A 21,104-nucleotide genomic window follows, 5' to 3' on the forward strand; every position below is an offset into this window, starting at 1 on the left:
AACAGAACGTTTCCTGCTGAGTTTCAATAAATGTTCAGCATTCATAAAATATATTGAGTATAGTCCAGATTCCAGTGTGCTATCTTCTAAACAATAAATGTGTTTTCTTCTAATTTCTCATTCTATTTGTATAGTTCAAGTTAAGTTAGGAGGGATTTGTACACACATTCATATTCCATGGGTTTCGCTCTTGTCCTTCTCCCTCTTACAGTCACCACACCACAGCATTTATCCCACTTCAGGCCCATCACCCATGATAATGTCACCATCATACCCTCCTTCATATTTATTAGTCCCCTCACCATCACACATCTAGAAAGAAATGCCTGCAATCTATGACACTATCCTACAACTGTCAGGTCACAGATGCACCCCCGTTGGGGTCAGGAGTGCACCTCTAAGGTAGTGGACCCTACAGCTGACTGCTGCGGATGGAACTCTGGGTGGTTAAGGAAGGCAGGTCCACTGGAGCACCAAAACGGATCCCACAGGGAGCTAGAGCATAAGATTCCCCAGGGCACGGAGTCTAAGAGCCAGCAGGTGTTCACCAGAGCCTCTAGTGGTGAAGACGGACTGCGCTGCGACTGGCTCCAGGTCACGGCCCCCGAGGTCTCCCAGCTCACGGTAGGCTACAGGAGGATGGAGAGGAAGCAGCAGCCCAGGACAACAAGGCATAGTAAGGAGATAAGCCAAAGGGTCGGGGCAACTAGCAGACAAGGACAACAGAGAACACGCCAAAGGTCAGGGTCAAAAGCAGGCAGGAATAGTCGAGAACACGCCAAGATCGGTAACAGAGACAAACGTAAAGCACACAGCAAGCAGGAAACAGGAAACCAAACACACAATATTGCACGGCAAGGCAGGCTTGGAGAACACAGTGTTAAATAGAGGTTCCTGTTGAGGCCAGGGTGGAGCCACACTGATGGAAGATTACTTAACCATGCAGGTGTGAGAGTACAAGCCCTAAGGCTGATATACAGACAAGGTAAGAGATAGACAGGTCATAAAAGTATTACTGCAAGGTCATGACAACTACCCAGTAGCTGTTTCGAGAGGGGCCCCGGAGCTGAATCTGTGCTGTGTCAGTTGGGCTAAAACTAGATGCAACCCAGATGAAGGTAAGCAGGTAAGGCTCCTAAAGTAAAAAGTCAACTCTGGCCAACACTTTTCTTTTTATTTTATTTCATTTTAAATAGATCACCTGTACAAAAGGCTGCACTTCTTTTTTTATAGAGACCTATCTTTGAAAGAAATCTATTTGGTTTTAAATCATTTTATATAAATTATAAGATGTAGTAGATGGTAGGAAACCTTAAACTGCTACCCTGGAGGAACATAAGCATCGGCGTAGCATCAGGGGTTGCAGGGGTCACAATTGTGACCCTGCCCCTAGCTCCAGGGGGCCCACAGCTCTGCTCCCTGCTGTCATATTACATTTGATTTCCTCCTCAAAATCCCAGAACTGGAGTCCAGCTCCAGTCTGCCTTGTTTCTCCCAGGGCCCCAGCAGTTAAATACTGTATTTAAAAAAGAAAATTAGTATATTGATACTCAAATCAAGCACTCAAGTGCATCATAAGAACCTTAATCATATCTGGTTGATGCACTTCCCTACTGTACTACAATTCTATTACCTAGAGTGTGTTATATGCTTCTACGATCTCCAGATGTCCATGCAAGAATATGGTCCTGGCCCTGTGCTTCACCAGGCAAGTTGCCAATCAACATCAGTAAACTGATGCTACTTTTTTTACTGCATCAAAAGTATGATCTCCACACTTCAACAAACAGGCGCCTTTATATGTGATTGAGGATATAAATTCCATATTTGGAGATTAAATCTCTTTTCCTCTAGAGGTAAAGAGTGCCCCCTTGTCCTCTGTGATGACCTTAAAGTGAATAACTCAACACCAAGTTCACTATATGGACCCCTTAGTATGTTGTCAGTGTTAGGGTCAGAACAATTTTTTTTTTACGACTTCTATGTAATTATGGAAAATATTTTTGATATCATTTAACTGATAAATAAATACCAATTTTTACATAACATCTTTTGCTTTTCAAATATTTATCTAGCTGCTAAAAAAACCTTAAGGGATCTTCCATTAAATACTACAAATTGGGGTGTGCAGCATCCACAACTCACGTATATGTGTTATCTATTTTTTTTACATTAAGATCATGTAACGGTCACCACCGTTTACGATTTCCACTCCATAAACCACGACAGCTTATCTGACACTCCAACCATCCAACAGACACGATCCATTCCATTTCCCCAGAAAGACGAGACATACGTTCTGAGTCAAATGAATGAACTTTAATGGTATCTTAGCTTTCTTATATACAGTACAAGCATGTTAAAGTTAATCACAGGGACAAAGACACACTCCACCCACACATCACACAATGGGGGGGCTTCAATACACCTTCTCTTAGACAATGACATTCAGTTGAGTTAATTATTAGTCATTATCCAGACAGCCTGTCTCTGCATACAGCTTGACAAGTCACATTCTTTTACTAAACATAATTGACATGCTAATTCCCTACCCCTGAAAGGAGACATCTGACCTTTCAGACTTAATTAGTACAATAGACACAGAACAGTATTAGCATCACACAATGGAATGTCTAGGAGCAACCCCAATTAACACCTCAAAAGCATGTGTCCCCATATTGAATGAAAACACTCCACTGACCTGGTGGGGTCAGAATAACCACTTGTAATATCTCAAGATATCCTGCAATATGAATTATCAGTTATCAGTCACCCTATGCCCAAAAGGGGCACAGGGTGACCCTAGACCCAAGAGTCATTAGTGACGCTGGCGCAGGAGTACCCCCCATTGTTCAAAGGTCCCTGATTGTAACGGGTCATTCCGTTACAGATCATATCCCCCCTTATTCTCCTCTTCTCAAGAGAGAATAAATTCAGTTCCTCTAATCTTTCGTCATAGCTGAGCTCCTCCATGCCTTTTATCAGTTTGGCTGCCCTTCTCTGCACTTTCTCCAGTTCCCCGATATCCTTTTTGAGAACTGGAGCCCAAAACTGAACTGCATATTCCAGATGAGGTCTTACTAATGATTTGGATACCTTTGCGAAGTAAAAATTGGCCTACAAAATGCAAAGTAAACAACCATTTTTCTTTTAATACATCAACTCGTACAGTATGTATTTTTCTAATGACAGGTCTCCGTTAAGCTTGGAACTTCACCTATAGTTCACACAAACCCAGAACTTTTAAAAGACAATAAAGAAAAAAAAAACCTAGATAAGACTAATAGCTGAGATGTCAAACTGATGAAGAAAAGGGAATTTTAAAAGCCTATTTATAACCCGGAAGACCTGTAAAAAAAAAAACACTTGGTTTGATTCACAGAGAGAACTTCGTCCTCTGTGTTAAGTCGTAAATGCAAAGTTTAGACTCACATTCATTGTAGAGAAAAAGAAAATAGTTTTCACTTGCAAGAGGAGCAGTAACACAGATGTAATAGAAACAGATCCGTGCTGAAGTCACAAGTCTTCTATCAAGACCAACCATACACAGATGACTGCACGAGCCTGAATATTCCGTGTACTAGAGAGATATCATCATACGAGGTTCAACCAATGTCCAATCTACTACCAGACCAGCAAACCGTCTATAGGTGATCAGACGAAAGGTAAGAGTTGTGCTGGTAAGAGAAAAAACATGTTTCACCATTACGGGGGGGGGGGGGGGGGGGTGTTGCTGTAACTGCAGTTATTTTTGACAAAGGTAAAACAAATCTTAATGTCTGAACACACTTTTGCAACTTTGACATGTGTTGATGTAATGGTACACATCACAACTACTTATGCCGTGTACACACGATCGGTCAATCCGATGAGAACGGTCTGATGGGTTTTTCCATCAGTTAACCGATGAAGCTGACTGATGGTCAGTCGTGCCTACACACCATCAGTTAAAAAAACAATGGTGTCAGAACGCGGTGACGTAAAACACAACGACGTGCTGAAAAAAACGAAGTTCAATGCTTCCAAGCATGCGTCGACTTGATTCTGAGCATGCGTGGATTTTTATCCGATGGTTGTGCCTACTAACGATCGTTTTTTTTTTTCTATCGGTTAGGTATCCATCGGTTAATTTTAAAACAAGTTTCACATTTTTTCACCGATGGATAAATAACCGATGGGGCACACACATGATCTGTTTGGTCTGATGAAAACGGTCCATCAGACCGTTCTCATCGGATTGACCGATCGTGTGTACGCGGCCTTAGTGTATCCAGGTGGATTATACCTTGTTCAGGACAAGTTGAGTTTTCATTTGGTTGTAAATAGTAATGGATATCTTCTTATTTTATTTTTATCATCAAAGGCATTTCAAAACTAGCCCAAAATAGTAATAAAATATATCTATTATATTTTATTATATATATAATATATTTACTATAGAGATATAGATATAGAGAGAGATAGATAGAGATAAAGGACCAGATTCACATAGAGATACGATGGTGTATCTCCTGATACGCCGTCGTATCTCTGAGTTGTGCCGGTCGTATCTATGCGACGGATTCATAGAATCAGTTACGCATAGATATCCCTAAGATCCGACAGGTGTAACTGTGTTACACCGTCGGATCTTAGGCTGCAATTCCAGGCCGGCCGCTAGGTGGCGCTTCCCTATCTTTTACGCGACAATTATGCTAATGAGCAGTTACGCCGATTCCGAAACGAACGAACGCCCAACGCTTTTTTTACGTCGTTTGCGTTCGGCTTTTTCCGGCGTATAGTTACCCCTGGGTCTTTGAGGCGCAGCCAATGTTAAGTATGGCCGTCGTTCCCGCGTCGAATTTTTTAATTTTACGTCGTTTGCGTAAGTCAATTCACAAAAAAATTGCGGACGGCGCATGCGCAGTTAAATCGGCGCGGGGACGCGCCTGATTTAAATACTACACTCTCCTAGCCGCGGAATTTGAATTCCGCCGGGGGATTTACGATACGCCGCCGCAAGTTTTGAGGTAAGTGCTTTGTGAATTACCCACTTGCCTCAAAAACTTGCGGCGGCAGATCTTAAATCACATAGGTTACGCGGATCTAAAGATCCGCTAACCTATGTGAATCTGGCCCATACAGTATCTCTCTCTATCTATCTATCTATCTATCTATCTATCTATCTATCTATCTATCTATCTATCTATCTATCTATCTATCTATCCTTTTTTAAATGTAGCTGTATATTACTTGTTAATGCCATGACCCACCACAAAAGAACAACCCTAAACAAACCCTAAACAAATTCCACTGCTCCTAACTAGGGATGAGCCGAACAACCCCCCCCCCCCCCCCCCCCCCCCCCCCCCCCGTTCGGTTCACACCAGACCCTGCCAATAGATCAAAAGTTTGTGTGAACTTTAGAACCCCATTAAAGTCTATGGGACTCGAACGTTTGAAAGTGCTAATTTTAAAGGTTAATATGCAAGTTATTGTCCTAAAAAGTGTTTGGGGACCCGGGTCCTGTCCCAGGGGACATGTATCAATGCAAAATAAAGTTTTAAAAAACTGAAGATTTTTTCGGGAGCAGTGATTTTAAATGACTTTTTATCCTTCAGAAATGACACTTTGTGCAGAGACAGTTCTAAGCACGGGAAACATGTGCTGCTTAAAGGCATACTATAGACACCACCTAGGCACGGAATTTAAAGGAATGTTTTCATTTAAGCATTATTAAAATCACTGCTCCCAGATGTTTTTTTTTTACTTTTTTTGCATTGATACATGTCCCCTGGGGCAGGACTCTGATCCCCAAACACTTTATATGACTTAATAACTTGCATATAAGCCTTTAAAATTAGCAGTTTATATTTCTCCCATAGACTTTTCCAGGGTGTTCTGCGGCTTTTCTAACTTGCCGCGAACATCCCAAATTGTTCGCTGTTCATCGAACAGGCAATGTTCGAGTCCCTAGTGGCCTGCGCGAGAGCCGACATATAGCTACGGGCTCTCGCGCAGGGGAGCCAACCTGCCGCCGTATAACTGCGGCGGCTGGTCGGCAAGCAGATAAAGAGTGAACATTTTGAAAAAAAAAATGCTTCTTTTTAATTTCTATTATAAACTTTTGCAAATAAGAAATTTTTGTTCATAAATTTTGGCCAAAATTTATACTGCTACATATCTTTGGTAAAAATAACCCAAGTTAGTGGATATTATTTACTGTGTGTGAAAGTTATAGAGTCTACAACTATGGTGCCAATCACTAAAAATTGATCACGCCTGATGTACTGACGGCCTATCTCATTTCAGGACAGTACAAATACCCCCCAGATCACCCCTTTTTTAGAAAGTAGACAATCCAAGTTATTTAGCAAGATGCATGTTTTTTTTTTTAAGTTGCAAGTTTTCCCACATTTCTTGGGAAAACAAATAATTTTCTTTTACGCAAAATTGTCATAATAACAAGTTATTTCTCACACACCGCATATGCATACTTCCAATTACACCCCAAAATACATTCTGCTCCTCCTCCTGAGTATGGTGATACCACATGTGTGAGACTTTTTCACAGCCTGGCCACATAGAGAGGTCCAACATGCAGGTGTTCTAGGAGCAGAAATTACACATCTAATTTCCTGACTACCTATCGACAGGGCAGTGGTAAAGCCCACAAACCGAACACAATTTTGGAAAGCAAACACCCCAACATATAATCTATGAGGCATAATTAATCTTTTGAACATGTCATTTTTTTCCACAAGTTTTTTGAAAATGTGGAAAGAAAATGAAAAAGTATTTTTTTTTTACACAAAGTTGTCAATTTATAAGATATTTCTAACACATACCATGTACATAGCAAAAATTACCCCCCAAAATACATTCTGCTACTCCTCCTGAGTATGGCGTAACTACATGTGTGAGACTTTTACACAGCCAGGCCACATAGAGAGGCCCAACATGCAGGGAGCACCATCAGGTGTTCTAGGAGCATACATTACAGATCTTATTTTCTGACTACCTATCACATTTTTGATGGCCCTGGGGCACCAGGGCAATGGAAAAGCCCACAAAATGAACCCAATTTTGGAAAGCAAACACCCAACGTATAATCTATGAGGCATAATGAGTCTTTTGAACATGTCATTTTTTTCCACAAGTTTTTTGAAAATGTGGAAAGAAAATGAAAAAGCTTTTTTTTTTACACAAAGTTGTCAATTTATAAGATATTTCTAACACATAGCATGTACATAGCAAAAATTACCCCACAAAAAACATTCTGCTACTTCTCCTGAGTATGGTGATACCACATGTGTGAGGCCTCGTACACACGACCGAGAATCTCGTCGTAAAAGAAACATCGTTTTCCTCTACGAGTTTCTTGTCAGGCTTGTCGAGAATCTTGTCAGGCTTTCTTTGCGTACACACTGTCAAGAAAGTTGTTCTCAAACGCGGTGACGTACAACACGTACGACAGCACTATAAAGGGGAAATTTGATTCCACTGGCGCCACCCTTGGGACTGCTTTTGCTAATCTCATGTTACCGCGGGTTAAGTAAAAGTTTGGTGAGAGACGATTTGCACTTTTCAGCCTGTTACAGCGTGACGAATGTGCTATCTCCATTATGAACGCTACTTTTACCGAAGGTGCCCTCCCGCCTCATACTTTATTCTGAGCATGCGCGCGTTTCTTAGCATACACACGAACGTGTTTCTCGTCGTAAACCAGCCCGACGAGGAACACGACGAGGAAATTGAGACTCCCGACGAGAAAAAAGAGAACTTGTTCTCTTTTTTTCTAGTTAAGATCCACGACAGTTTTCTCAACGAAAAACATACACACGACTGTTTTCCTCGGCAAAAAAGCTCTGCTACCAAGTTTCTTGATGGATTTTGTCGAGGAAAGCGGTCGGGTGTACGAGGCCTGAGACTTTTACACAGCCTGGCCACATACAGATCACCAACATTCAGGGAGCACCTGCACCTTCTGGTGTTCTAGGTGCATAAATTGCACATCTGAGGCCCCTTTCACACTGGGGCGGGAGGTGCGGTGGTGGTAAAGTGCCGCTAATTTTTCAGCGCTATTTGGCCGCTAGCGGCCAAGAAAGGATTAAAACCGCCCACAATGCGCCTCTGCAGAGGTGCATTGCGGGCAGTATAGCCGCGGCGTCCCATTGATTTCAATGGGCAGGAGCGGTGAAGGAGCGGTATACACACACCGCTCCTTCACCGCTCCAAAGATGCAGCTAGGAGGACTTTTTTTACCATCCTGCTAGCGCACCGCTCCAGTGAGAAAGCCCTCAGGGCTTTCACACTGGAGAAACAGCAGCTGCTGTTTAGGGTCGGTTTGCAGGTGCTATTTTTAGCGCAAAAGCACCTGCAAACCGCTCCAGTGTGAAAGGTGTCTAATTGAGAACAAGGAGAGATATGCAAATACGCAGCCCCACGGAAAAAGGCACAGTCCAGTGGGGCGGCATATTTGTGCTAGGTCGGCGCGAAGGGGTTAAATTCAAACATATAACATGAAGTGTCAAGTAATTATATAATATTAAATATAGATTTGTTTTCCTTAGCACTGTCCCTATCAATTAATTTAGTTCTCTCTTCTTTTTTATTCTTCATGAATTCATCTTTTCAGAGGACAATGGAGAAGAAACATACGGTTGGCATTTTCTCCAGATCTGATAGGAAGGATTACTCTTGGCTGATATCCGTTCTCACATCGCAACACTGCAGTGATTGGGTCCAGGATGTCAGATCCACTGTCATCTCTAACACATTGACAACATTCATAGGTGACGCATCTCGGTGCACATTTGGAATTCTGTATCACACCAAGAACAGAGGAGGAGTCAACATTTCTGATATAACCGGATCACTCTACGATGAAGAGATGAAAATTCTACATGATTTACTTGGTAAGGGATAGATCAATACATACATAGGGGGGGGGGGGGATTTTTCCATCTTTGCCGTGGGCACCAGATGGCCTTGTCCCGGTGATCTGTCGAGCTGGTTCCAGCTATCGATATGGTTCCGAGTGCATTGCGCAGGCGCAAGCTGAGCCGACTGAAACCACCGAGCGGGAACAGCTGTTCGTGAGCTGTAGATGCGCTTGCTCCCGATGCAGCAAGGGGGCAGGAAGGGCCGGAATGTGATATTGAACAAGCGCTGTTCCATAGGACACGAGTGTCCTTCTTGGCTCCGCCCCTTTTTCCGGGTGAAGTGCGACATGGCATGTCCTCCAGCCCTTTGTGTCCGCTCTGTGTCTGCCCCTGTCTCCGCCCTGGTCTCCGCCCGCTGTAGCCGCTGTGAGTGAGCGCCGAGCATTAACAGCTGACGATCAGCTGTTGAGTTCGGTTATTTTCGTGGGCTGTTACTGTGCATGCGCGGAGTCTGCGCAGTCGGTTCCAGGACCTATCCGATGGCGGAACCAGAGCGATAAGACACTGGCACTGACCTTGGCTATTCAAAGACTCCCTCTCCTCATTGGCTTAGACAGCAGCAGAAGCCATAGGCTTCCACTGCTGTCAATCCCAGCCAGTGAGCCAATGAGGAGAGAGCGTGGTGGGGGGCCTCGGCTCTATGTGCCTTATGGACACATAGAACAGGGCTCAGGAGCAAGCATGCAATCGGCTTGCTCCTGAGCAACGGTCAAGGGGAAGGAGTGTTGGTGGGGGACCCGAGAAGAAGTGGATTGGGGCTGCTCTGTATAAAACCATTATACAGAACAGGTAAGTATGACATGCTTGTTATTTTTTAATATCACTTTAAGTTGAATACCTTAAAAGTCCATTTACTTCTATACTTTTTCATTTGTGACAAAATCTCCATAAGCCCAACTCGGAGGAAACATAAGTGTAACTACTCTTTAAAAGCATTAACTCCACCGTGTGTATCTACAGGGAAGGAAAATGTCATTGTGGTGATCGATGATCTGAAAGACAGCAGCTATGAGGAGAAGAGACGAATATTGAATATTCAGCCCAGCATCGAAACGTTGGCCTGCGATCTTCTTCTCATTTCAAACACAGAGAAAACAAACACAACAACACTGGTCACCAAACTGAAAAACCTTCGACCTTTCCACTCCACGTCAGGTATATATTATGAATTATCCTTTATGTGAAATGATAAAACTTTAATTCCACGTTTGATTATTTATTTTTTTACAGTTTTGCTGATAAAACATTTTTTGATATCCAACATGAGAGTTATCAACAATAACCCGAACAAAATTCTGAAGCTTCAAATGTATTTTGAATAATTTCAGCAACCATTCTCTAATTAACTGTGACGGACCCCCGTACTCAAGATGAGTCTGTCAACGGTAAAATGCTTCGTCTGTCCGGTGCCACGCAATCCAAGACCCCTTAGCTTTCCCATTCACTAGTCATAGCTCAGTGTAGGGTAAAACATCAGGCACTTTATTAGAACAAGAATACAGTCTTATATACAGTTGAGGAGGAGGTTCTTACCTCCTGCTCATATTACTCTAACAATACACCTGTAACCAGAAACATAAATTAACGTGACCTAATTAACTGCTTAAGGACGCCTTTTTATGTTGACAGAATGGCACAGCTAGGCAAATGGGCCAATTGGCATACAGGTATACAGGTATGTCCCCTTTAATTTGCTGCCATGTGGTCGTGCTCACGCCGGCATGCTCACGACCCTGTTCCAATCTCCGTGACTGTGCCCGCAGGACACGCGGACTCGATGTCCGCCGGTGTCCCACAATCGGGTCACAGAGCTGAAGAACAGGGAGATATCAGTGTAAACGCAACATCTCCCAGTTCTTCCTAGTGACATGTCACTGATCGTCTGTTCCCCGTCATCGGGGTGATGTGTCACTGCAAGCCACGCCCCCTAACAGTTAGAATCACTCCCTAGGACACATATAACCCCTTCAGCGCCCCCTACATGTCAACCCTTTCACTGCCAGTGTCATTTTTACAGTAACAGTGCATATTTATAGCACCGGTTGCTGTAAAAATGACAATGGTGTCAAAAGTGGCCGATGAGTCAGCCATAATGTCGCAGTCATGATAAAAATCGCTGATCGCCGCCATTACTAGTAAAAAAACATTTTTTTAATAAAAATACCATAAAACTATCCCCTATTTTGTAGACGCTAGAACTTTTGCGCAAACCAATAAATATTTTTTTTTTTACCAAAAATATGTAGAAGAATACATATCGGCCTAAACTGAGGAAAAAAAAAGTTTTTTTATATATTTTTTGGGGATATTTATTATAGCAAAAAGCAAAAAATATTGAATTAGCACAAACAACAATGAGTGAAGGACTCTAAAGCCCTGTACACACGATCGGATATCTGATGGAATCTAATCCGATGGATTTTTCGTCGGATATCAAGATGAAGCTGACTTTCATCAGTCTTGCCTACACACCATCAGTCAAAAATCTGACCGTGCCAAAACGCGGTGACGTAAAACACTACGACGAGCCGAAAAAAATGTAGTTCAATGCTTCCGAGCATGCGTCGACTTGATTCTGAGCATGCGTGGATTTTTATCCGATGGAGTTCCACACAGATGATCCGATTTTTCTATAGTTTTTTTATCCATAGGAAAAATTTAAAACATGTTCTATTTTTTAACACCGATGGAAAAAAGACCGATGGGGCCCACACATGATCGGTTTGTCCGATGAAAACAGTCTATCGGTCTGTTTTCATCGGACAAACTGATTGTGTGTACACGGCTTCAGAAGCTGTGGCAAGCCATACTAGACTCATTTACATTAAAGCAGATAACAGACCGTATGTGTCCCAACATTATGAATCAGTCACTATTTCTAATATGGCCTATACAGGGTTCCCAAGGTCTGTGTGTCTTGGGGGGACATGGACCTGAATCCAAAGTAACACCACCTCAGGGGTCCCCGGGCATACAGCTCACAAAAAGCCCTGTTCCCCCAAATGCCAGGGCCCATGATCACAAGGCAAGAGGCCAGCATTCAGTCCCCACCATAAGTCTCTGACCCGGTTAGGTCTGTCACATTAACTATTTATTTTGTTTTTCTTTCCATTTAATTTTCATATGAATTAAAGAAAAATAATACTTTTTTTCAGAAAAAGTAACAGAAGCCCACACGAGTCATGATGGAAAGGATAACATCAAAATCAAGACTCCAAACTTCCAAAATAAAAACCCTGAGATTTTACCCAGATTTGAGAGTCCCAAGACATGGAACAATTCTTCTGAGGTTCAGATGAACGTTTGTGCTCCTGTGATGTCCAGTAGAGTAGAGGATGATGAGGAGGAGGAGCATATCTACATGAATATTTTTCCATTCTCTGATAGTTTTGGGAGGTTGGCTAGATTTGACAATCCTTATTGCTCGGACAACATTGAGAGTCTTCAGAACTCCTCCAGCAATGAGAATCTGAGGGAATGGGATAGGTCTGGGAGTTGTGAGACATGGAACAGGAACGAGGGCTTAGAGACTTTAGACACAGGGAATCTTTATGTGGATCCTAAAGTACCATTTTCCGATGAGCTCTTCGAGGAAATGCTTACAAAAGTACACATCAAGCAAAACTCCGAAACACAACCCACCTACAAGACTTCTGAGACAGTATCCAGGAGCTCAGTTTCCGATGAGCTCTTCGAGGAAATGCTTAATAAAGTACACAACAAGCAAAACTCTGAAACACAACCCACCTACAAGACTTCTGAGCCAGTATCCAAGAGCTCAGTTTCCGATGAGCTCTTCAAGGAAATGCTTAATAAAGTACACAACAAGCAAAACTCTGAAACACAACCCACCTACAAGACTTCTGAGACAGTATCCAAGAGCTCAGTTTCCGATGAGCTCTTCGAGGAAATGCTTAATAAAGTACACAACAAGCAAAACTCTGAAACACAACCCACCTACAAGACTTCTGAGCCAGTATCCAAGAGCTCAGTTTCCGATGAGCTCTTCGAGGAAATGCTTACAAAAGTACACAACAAGCAAAACTCTGAAACACAACCCACCTACAAGAATTCTGAGACAGTATCCAAGAGCGAGAAGCCTCCTACATGGTGGAATCATAAGAATTTACAATCAACGTGCAATGATAAGAGCCCTGAGAAACATTCAAACTCCCCAAAACGCAAGGCATGGTTCTATGACGAGAATGCCCAAACCTGGTGCAGAAACGAGGACCTTGAAACACTGTCCAGTGATACCAACCCAAAGACACCGTCCACATCCACCGCTGGTAGTTATGTCCCACAGCCAAGCAAGGGGAATTTTAGAACACAGATAGAGCCAGTGACCAAGAATAAAAGCCCAGAGAGAAGATCCAACAATGAGAATAAGAAATGGTACTTTAATGAAAGTAGCCAGGCGTGGTGCAGAAATTAGAGCGTATGACCAAGCCACGTAGATTGGGACACAGCCCAGATACAGGGCTTTTTCATTTTAAAACTTTTACATAGTTAGTCAGGTTGAAAAAAGACATCGTCCAGTTCAACCATAAAAAAATATATAATATCGTACAATCCCATACACCCAATTCTATACCCACAGTTGATCCAGAGGAAGGCGAATAATCCCAGCAGAGAATGATCCAATTATCTACAGCAGGGGAAAAAATTCCTTCCTGATCCCCCAAGAGGCAATCAGATTTTCCCTGGATCACCTTTACCTATAAATGTCAGTACCCAGTTGTATTCTATACATTTAGGAAATAATCCAGACCTTTCTTAAAGCAATCTACTGAGCTGGCCAGAACCACCTCTGGAGGGAGTCTGTTCCACATTTTCACAGCTCTTAGGCCTTGTACACACGCCAGACATGTCCGATGAAAATGGACAGAGAACGCGGTGACGTATACGACACCGACGTTCTCTGACGCGGAAGTTCAATGCTTCCACGCATGCGTCAAATCAATTCGATGCATGCGTGGGATTTAGGGCCGCTGGTTATACGTCATAACCAGCGGACATGTCCGATGAGTCATACTAACCATCGGACATGTCTGACGGACAGCTTTCCAGCGGACAAGATTCTTAGCATGCTAAGAAACTTTTGTCCGCTGGAAAACTGTCCGCTCGGCCGGAAAAATGTCCGCTAGGCCCTACACACGATCGGACATGTCCACGGAAACTGGTCCGCGGACATGTTCGGTCGTGTGTACAAGGCCTAACTGTGAAGAAACCTTTCCGTATTTGGAGATGAAGGTCCGGATTCACAAAGCACTTACGCCGACGAATCTCGAGATACGCCACGTAAGTGTCAATGTGCGCCGTCGTATCTATGCGCCGTGCCCATAGAACTAGATACGCCTGAATTTAGGCTTCATCCGACCGACGTAAGTTTCCTACGCCGTTGTATCATCGGCGCATATTTACGCTGTCCGCAAGGGGCGCTTCCATTGATTTACGATTAGAATATGCAAATGAGGGAGATACGCCGATTCACGAACGTACTTGCGCCCGGCGCATTCATATACGCGATTTACGTAAGTCGTAAGTCCGGCGTGAAGTTAAGCCTCATAAAGCAGGGGTAAGTCATGTTAAGGTATGGACCAGGGAACAGCCGTCGTATTTTACGTTGTTTACGTAGTCGTACGTGAATAGGGCAGGGCGTAGCTTCCGTCACGTCGTAGGCAGTGATTTGACGTATCTTATGGAGTATTTTCGATGTGATTCTGAGCATGCGCACTGGGATGCATCCACGGGACGGCGCATGCACCGTTCGTTCGGCCCATCTTTTGCATGGGGTCACGCTTCATTTAAATGTATCACGCCCACTTCCACCTACTTTAAATTAGGCAGGCTTACGCCAACGAATTTACGTTACGCCGGCGCAACGTTGGGAGCAAGTGCTTTGTGAATACTGTGCTTGCCTCTCTGTGTTACGTTGGCGTAGCGCATATGGGATGCGCTACGCCGGCAGAAATATGCGCCGATGTATGTGAATCCAGGCCGAAATCTCTTTTCATCTAGACGTAAAGAGCGCCCCCTTGTCCTCTGTGATGACCGTAAAGTGAATAACTCAACACCAAGAACACTATATGGACCCCTTATGTATTTGTACATGGAGATCATATCCCCCCTTATTCTCCTCTTCTCAAGAGAGAATGAATTCAGTTCCTCTAATCTTTCCTCATAGCTGAGCTCCTCCATGCCTCTTATCAGTTTGGTTGCCCTTCTCTGCACTTTCTCCAGTTCCCCGATATCCTTTTTGAGAACTGGGGCCCAAAACTGAACTGCATATTCCAGATGAAGTCTTACTAATGATTTGTGCAGATGACGTCTCTCTCTCTCTGGAGTCCATCCCTCTCTATACAAGAAAGGACTTTCCTCGCTTTGGAAACCGCAGCTTGGCATTGCATGTTATTATTGACCTTTTTTAGTATTATCTGTTTTTTAACTGATATGAAAACATTTTATCTGCTGGAAACATTTATTTGCAATGCACTGACAGATATGTTTTTACTTACAAATACCGTCCAAAACTAGTCAGATGTATGTTATCCTGCATTTTGGGCTTTTGAGCGAATCAAGCTGCATCCATGAAGGTTCATTGGAGTACCTGTGCCCATGCCCATGATACTATGTGCTACTGGATCAGTGGCAGCTGGTGCTCAAAATCGACAGCTGGTGGGAGCAAAATACCTGTATTACACAGGTATCTGCCCCTTACTCCCCCTGAAAGGTGCCAAATGTGACACCGGAGGGGGGGGGGGTCCTAAAAGCGGAAGTTCCATCTTTGGGTGGCAGCTGGTGCTCAAAATTTTTGGAGGGGCGCAAACAAACTGAAAAAAGAAACACCAAGCAGCCTCACTGTGCCCATCAAACGCAGCCACTGTGCCATCAAACACAGCTGCTGTGCCCATTAATTTCAGCCACTGTGCCCATTAAACGCAGCTACTGTGCCATCAAATGCAGCCACTGTGCCCATCAAATGCAGCTACTGTGCCCATCAAAAGCAGCCAATGTGCCATCAAACACAGCTGCTGTGCCCATCAATTGCAGCCACTGTGCCCATCAAACGCAGCCACTGTGCCATTAAACACAGCTGCTGTGCCATCAAACGCAGCCACTGTTGTGCCCATCAAACGCAGCCACTGTACCCATAAATTGCCACCACTGTGCAGATTAAATGCTGCCACTGTTCCATCAAGCACAGCCACTGTGCCCATCAAGCGCAGCCACTGTGCCCATGAAGTGCAGCCACTGTGCCCATCAAACGCAGCCACTGTTTCATCAAACGCAGCTGCTGTGCCATCAAACGCAGCCACTGTGCCCATCAAACGCAGCCACTGTACCCATAAATTGCCACCACTGTGCCGATTAAATGCTGCCACTGTTCCATCAAGCACAGCCACTGTGCCCATCAAACGCAGCCACTGTGCCATCAAACGCAGCTACTGTAATCATTAATTGCCACCAGTGTGCCCCATCAATTGCTGCCAGTTTGCCCCTTCAATTGCCGCCAGTTTGCCACGCGGGTGGCTCGGGTATCTATGCCCGGAAGTGGGAGAAAAATACCTGTATTACACAGGTATCTGCCCCTTCCTCCCCCCTGGAAGGTGCCAAATGTGAAACCGGGGGGGGGGGGGGGGGGGGTTCCGAAAAGCGGAAGTTCCATTTTTGCTTTAAGGTAGAAAAAAATCTTCTGCCTTTGGTATCAGTTTGGGTAGATATATGAGATGAACAGGAGGTATGAACAGGAGGTATGAACAGGAGGTATGAGATACTTGTATATAAACAAATAATAGCAGGTAATCCTATGGTTTTAATAATGTTTAATATGAATGGGAATAAAATAATAAAACATTGTGGTTTACTAAAGGACTATTTTGTTGGTGTTTTAAAAATATATATATTTTTTCATATTGTGTATTGTTTATGTGATGCCACACAATTGAAAACAATGATAGATTTTAAAGATGTTAAAAAAAAGATAAAAAATAGGGAGAGACGTGCATGAAGGAGTAAATAAAGGCAAATTAAGGCTACTGTATATTGGGATTTTTTTTTGTTAGAAAAATCCAAAGTGCAAATATTCCAATTTTACTTAAATTTAAAGTGACACGTGAAACACTCCGATCGCCCAGCGAATGAACTTTGAAATACTAACAGCACTACAATATACAAAGCCATTCACAACTCTGCTCCGGGCTACGCCACCAATCTTGTCTCCACATATCACCCAAACCGTCCTCTCCGCTCTTCTCAAGACCTTCCACTCTCGAACTCCCTTGTCTCCTCCTCCTATGCTCATCTCCAGGACTTCCTCAGAGCCTCTCCCATCCTCTGGAACTCTCTACCTCAACCTGTCCATCTATCTCCTACTCTGGTTGCCTTCAGGTGCTCCCCTAAAATTAATCTCTTCAGGGAAGCCTATCACACGCCTCCAACTAATCTTTTACCACTTCCATCAGTTTATCCCCCACAGTCACAACCTTTTGTGGCACTTGCTCCACCCTATTAGATTGTAAGGGCCCCCTTAACCCTCTTGTGTTTTTTGTATTGTATGTAACTGTATTGTCTCCCTTTTATATTATAAAGTGTAAACTGCTGGCGCTATATAAATCCTGAATAATAATAATATAAATAATCATTTTTTCTCTTTTTTTTTACACGGCATTGCCTTTTAACCACTTCCCGACCGCCGCATGTACATTTACGTCGGCAGAATGGCACGTACTGTACAGGCACATGGGCGTACCTGTACGTCCCTGCCTAGACGTGGGTCGGGGGTCCGATCGGGACCCCCCCCCCCCCCCCGCTACATGCGGCAGTCAGATTCCTGCGGGGAGCGATCCGGGACGACGGCGCGGCTATTCGTTTATAGTCGCTCCATCGCGATCGCTCCCCGGAGCTGAAGAACGGGGAGAGCCGTATGTAAACACGGCTTCCCCCGTGCTTCACTGTGGCGGCGTATCGATCGAGTGATCCCTTTTATAGGGAGACTCGATCGATGACGTCAGTCCTACAGCCACACCCCCCTACAGTTGTAAACACACACTAGGTGAACACTAACTCCTACAGCGCCACCTGTGGTTAACTCCCAAACTGCAACTGTCATTTTCACAATAAACAATGCAATTTAAATGCATTTTTTGCTGTGAAAATGACAATGGTCCCAAAAATGTGTCAAAATTGTCCGAAGTGTCCGCCATAATGTCGCAGTCATGAAAAAAAAATCGCTGATCGCCGCCAATAGTAGTAAAAAAATTAAAAAAAATAAAACTATCCCCTATTTTGTAAACGCTATAAATTTTGCACAAACCAATCGATAAACGATTATTGCGTTTTTTTTTACCAAAAATAGGTAGAAGAATACGTATCGGCCTAAACTGAGGAAAAAAAACGTTTTTATATATGTTTTTGGGGGATATTTATTATAGCAAAAAGTAAAAAATATTGAGTTTTTTTCCAAATTGTCGCTCTATTTTTGTTTATAGCGCAAAAAAATACAAACCGCAGAGGTGATCAAATACCACCAAAAGAAAGCTCTATTTGTGGGATCAAAAGGACGCCAATTTTGTTTGGGAGCCACGACGCACGACCGCGCAATTGTCTGTTAAAGCGACGCAGTGCCGAATTGTAAAACCCCCTTGGGTCATTTAGCAGCATATTGGTCCGGTCCTTAAGTGGTTAAAGTATTGAAGCAAAATATTTTAAAAAAAAAAATTTAAATTAGAATTTTTAGACTGAGCCCAACTATGGCGCCATATTGACCATCAGATGAGATGTAAACGGTTTTATTATTCTACTGTATTTCTTGAAAAATAATAAAGTGAAGAAGGTCATAAAACCTAGAGAAGAATGAGGAAAACAATGTTAAAAATGGTACTGTGCTTGTAAAAAGAATAATAAAAAATATATAAAATGTATAGATTCTTTGGCAAACCTCAAGGACACTTCCCCCTGCTGTAAATTCTGGAATGTTCTTATCTGTCAATAGACAGGGGATGGTTATATGTCAAAAGAGCGACAATGTTGAAAAAAAAGCAATATTTTGAACTTTTTGCTATAGAAAAATTTCCCCAGTTTTTTTTTAAAAAAAGCTATTTTTTCCTCAGTTTAGGCCGATACGTATTCTTCTACATATTTTTGGTAAAAAAAATCCATTTTATTGATAGGTTTGTGCAAAAGTTATGGCGTCTACAAAATAGGGGGTAGTTTTATGGCATTTTTATTATTATTATTTTTTTTACTAGTAATGGCGGCGATCAGCGATTTTTTTCAGTGATTGCGACTTTATGACGGACACATCGGACACTTTTGACACATTTTTTGGACCATTGTAATTTTTACAGCGCTATAAAAATGCACTGATTACTGTAAAAATGGGGCTGGCAGTAAAGGGGTTAACCACTAGGTGGCGCTGTAGGGGTTAAGTGTGTCCTAGTCAGAGTTTATCACTGTGGAGCTACCAGTGACACGTTACTGATCGCTGTTCCCGATCACGATTCCCATGTCACTAGACAGAACAGGGGAATGTCTTGTTTACAAAGGCATCCCCCTGTTCTGCCTTTGCCGACTGCAAGCGCGGGCCGCCCGGGAACATTGAGTACCCGAGACCCGCGAGCGCACTCACGAGGCACGCAGCGGCAAATTTAAAGGGACGTACAGGTACGCTCATTTGCCTGCCCGTGCCAATGTGTCGACGTATATGTGTGTGCGGCGGTAGGCAAGTGGTTATACAGGCCATGGTCCTCTCTAGGGACCCCTCTGACCTCCCCTCCCCCTCTCCTTCTCTCTCCTTTACTCTGCCTTACTAATTTCCTATTTTGTAGACGCTATGGCCCGGATTCACAAAGCATTTACGTCCGTGTATCTCCAGATACGCCGCCGTAATTTCAAATGTGCGCCGTTGCATCTTTGCGCCGATTCACAAAGCGAGATACGTCCAAAAACATGGCTTCAGCCGTCCGGCGTAACTTGCCTACGCCGGCGTATCGTGGGCGCATAGTTACGCTGGACGCATTCGGCGTTCCCATTATAAATATGCAAATGACCTAAATACGCCAATTCACGAACGTACTTGCACCCGGCGTATTAATATACGCTGTTTACGTAAGGCGTACGACCGGCGTAACTTTACCCCTCATAAAGCAGGGGTAAGTCATGTTAAGGTATGGACGTCAGAACGACCGTCAAAATTTACGTTGTTTACATAAGTAGTACGTGAATGGGGCTGTGCGTAAGTTACGTTTACATCATAGGGAGTGTTCGACGTATCTTAGGCATTCTAGCCGACGTGATTTTGAGCATGCGCACTGGGATACGTCCACGGACGGCGCATGTGCCGTTCGTTCAGCCCCTCATTTACATGGGGTCACGGCTCATTGTAATACAACACTCCCACTGCCTTGATAATTTGAATTAGGCGGGCTTACGCCGGCCCATTTGCGCTACGCCGCCGTAACTTAGGGCGCAAGTTCTTTCTGAATACGGTACTCGCCTCTCTAAGTTACGGCGGCGTAGCGTATATGAGATGCGTTACGCCCGCCGAAAGTTACGCCATTCTTTCTGAATCTGGCCCTATAACTTTTGCACAAACCAACCAATAAACGCTTATTGTGATTTTTTTACCAAAATTATGTAGAAGAATACGTATCGGCCTAAACTGAGAAACAAATGTATTTTTTCATAGATATATTTTTTGGGGATATTTATTATATCAAAAAGTAAAAAATATAGCTTTTTTTTTTTCAAAATTCGCCACTAGAAAAAAATAAAGAAATATTTAAAATGTCGTAAATCAATCCCCTATTTTGTAGACACTATGGCCCGGATTCACAAAGCACTTACGCCGACGTATCTCGAGATACGCCGCGTAAGTGTAAATATGCGCCGTCGTATCTGTGCGCCGTGCCCACAAAACTAGATACGCCTGAAAATAGGCTTCATCGGACCGACGTAACTTTCCTACGCCGGCGTATCGTAGGCACATATTTACGCCGGGCGCATTTGCCGCTCCCATTGTTTTTCTATGCACATATACAAATGAGGGAGATACACCGATTCACAAACGTACTTGCGCCCGGCGCATAATATACGCGGTTTGCGTAAGTCCTACGTCCGGCGTAAAGTTATTCCCCATATAGGAGGCGCAACTCATGCAAAGGTATGGACCAGGGAACA

The 21,104-nt window shown here is 43.5% G+C and overlaps 1 protein-coding gene across 2 annotated transcripts; it reads left to right on the forward strand.

Annotated features, from left to right (window-relative positions):
• The first annotated feature begins 3,207 nt into the window (after positions 1 to 3,207).
• Positions 3,208 to 13,627, forward strand: LOC120942578. Of its 2 annotated transcripts, XM_040355556.1 has the most exons (5): positions 3,209 to 3,665; positions 8,618 to 8,897; positions 9,885 to 10,079; positions 12,080 to 12,516; positions 12,622 to 13,627. In XM_040355556.1, the coding sequence occupies exons 2-5, from the start codon at positions 8,624 to 8,626 to the stop codon at positions 13,357 to 13,359; spliced, it is 1,644 nt and encodes a 547-aa protein (XP_040211490.1). In that variant the 5' UTR covers positions 3,209 to 3,665; positions 8,618 to 8,623; the 3' UTR covers positions 13,360 to 13,627. The 2 variants fall into 2 exon arrangements, with proteins under 2 accessions (XP_040211489.1, XP_040211490.1); XM_040355555.1 differs by having other exon boundaries at positions 3,208 to 3,665; positions 12,080 to 13,627.
• The last annotated feature ends 7,477 nt before the right edge of the window (positions 13,628 to 21,104 follow it).

The sequence above is a fragment of the Rana temporaria genome, chromosome 6 (genome assembly GCF_905171775.1).
Source record: "Rana temporaria chromosome 6, aRanTem1.1, whole genome shotgun sequence".
Taxonomy (NCBI): Eukaryota; Metazoa; Chordata; class Amphibia; order Anura; family Ranidae; genus Rana; species Rana temporaria.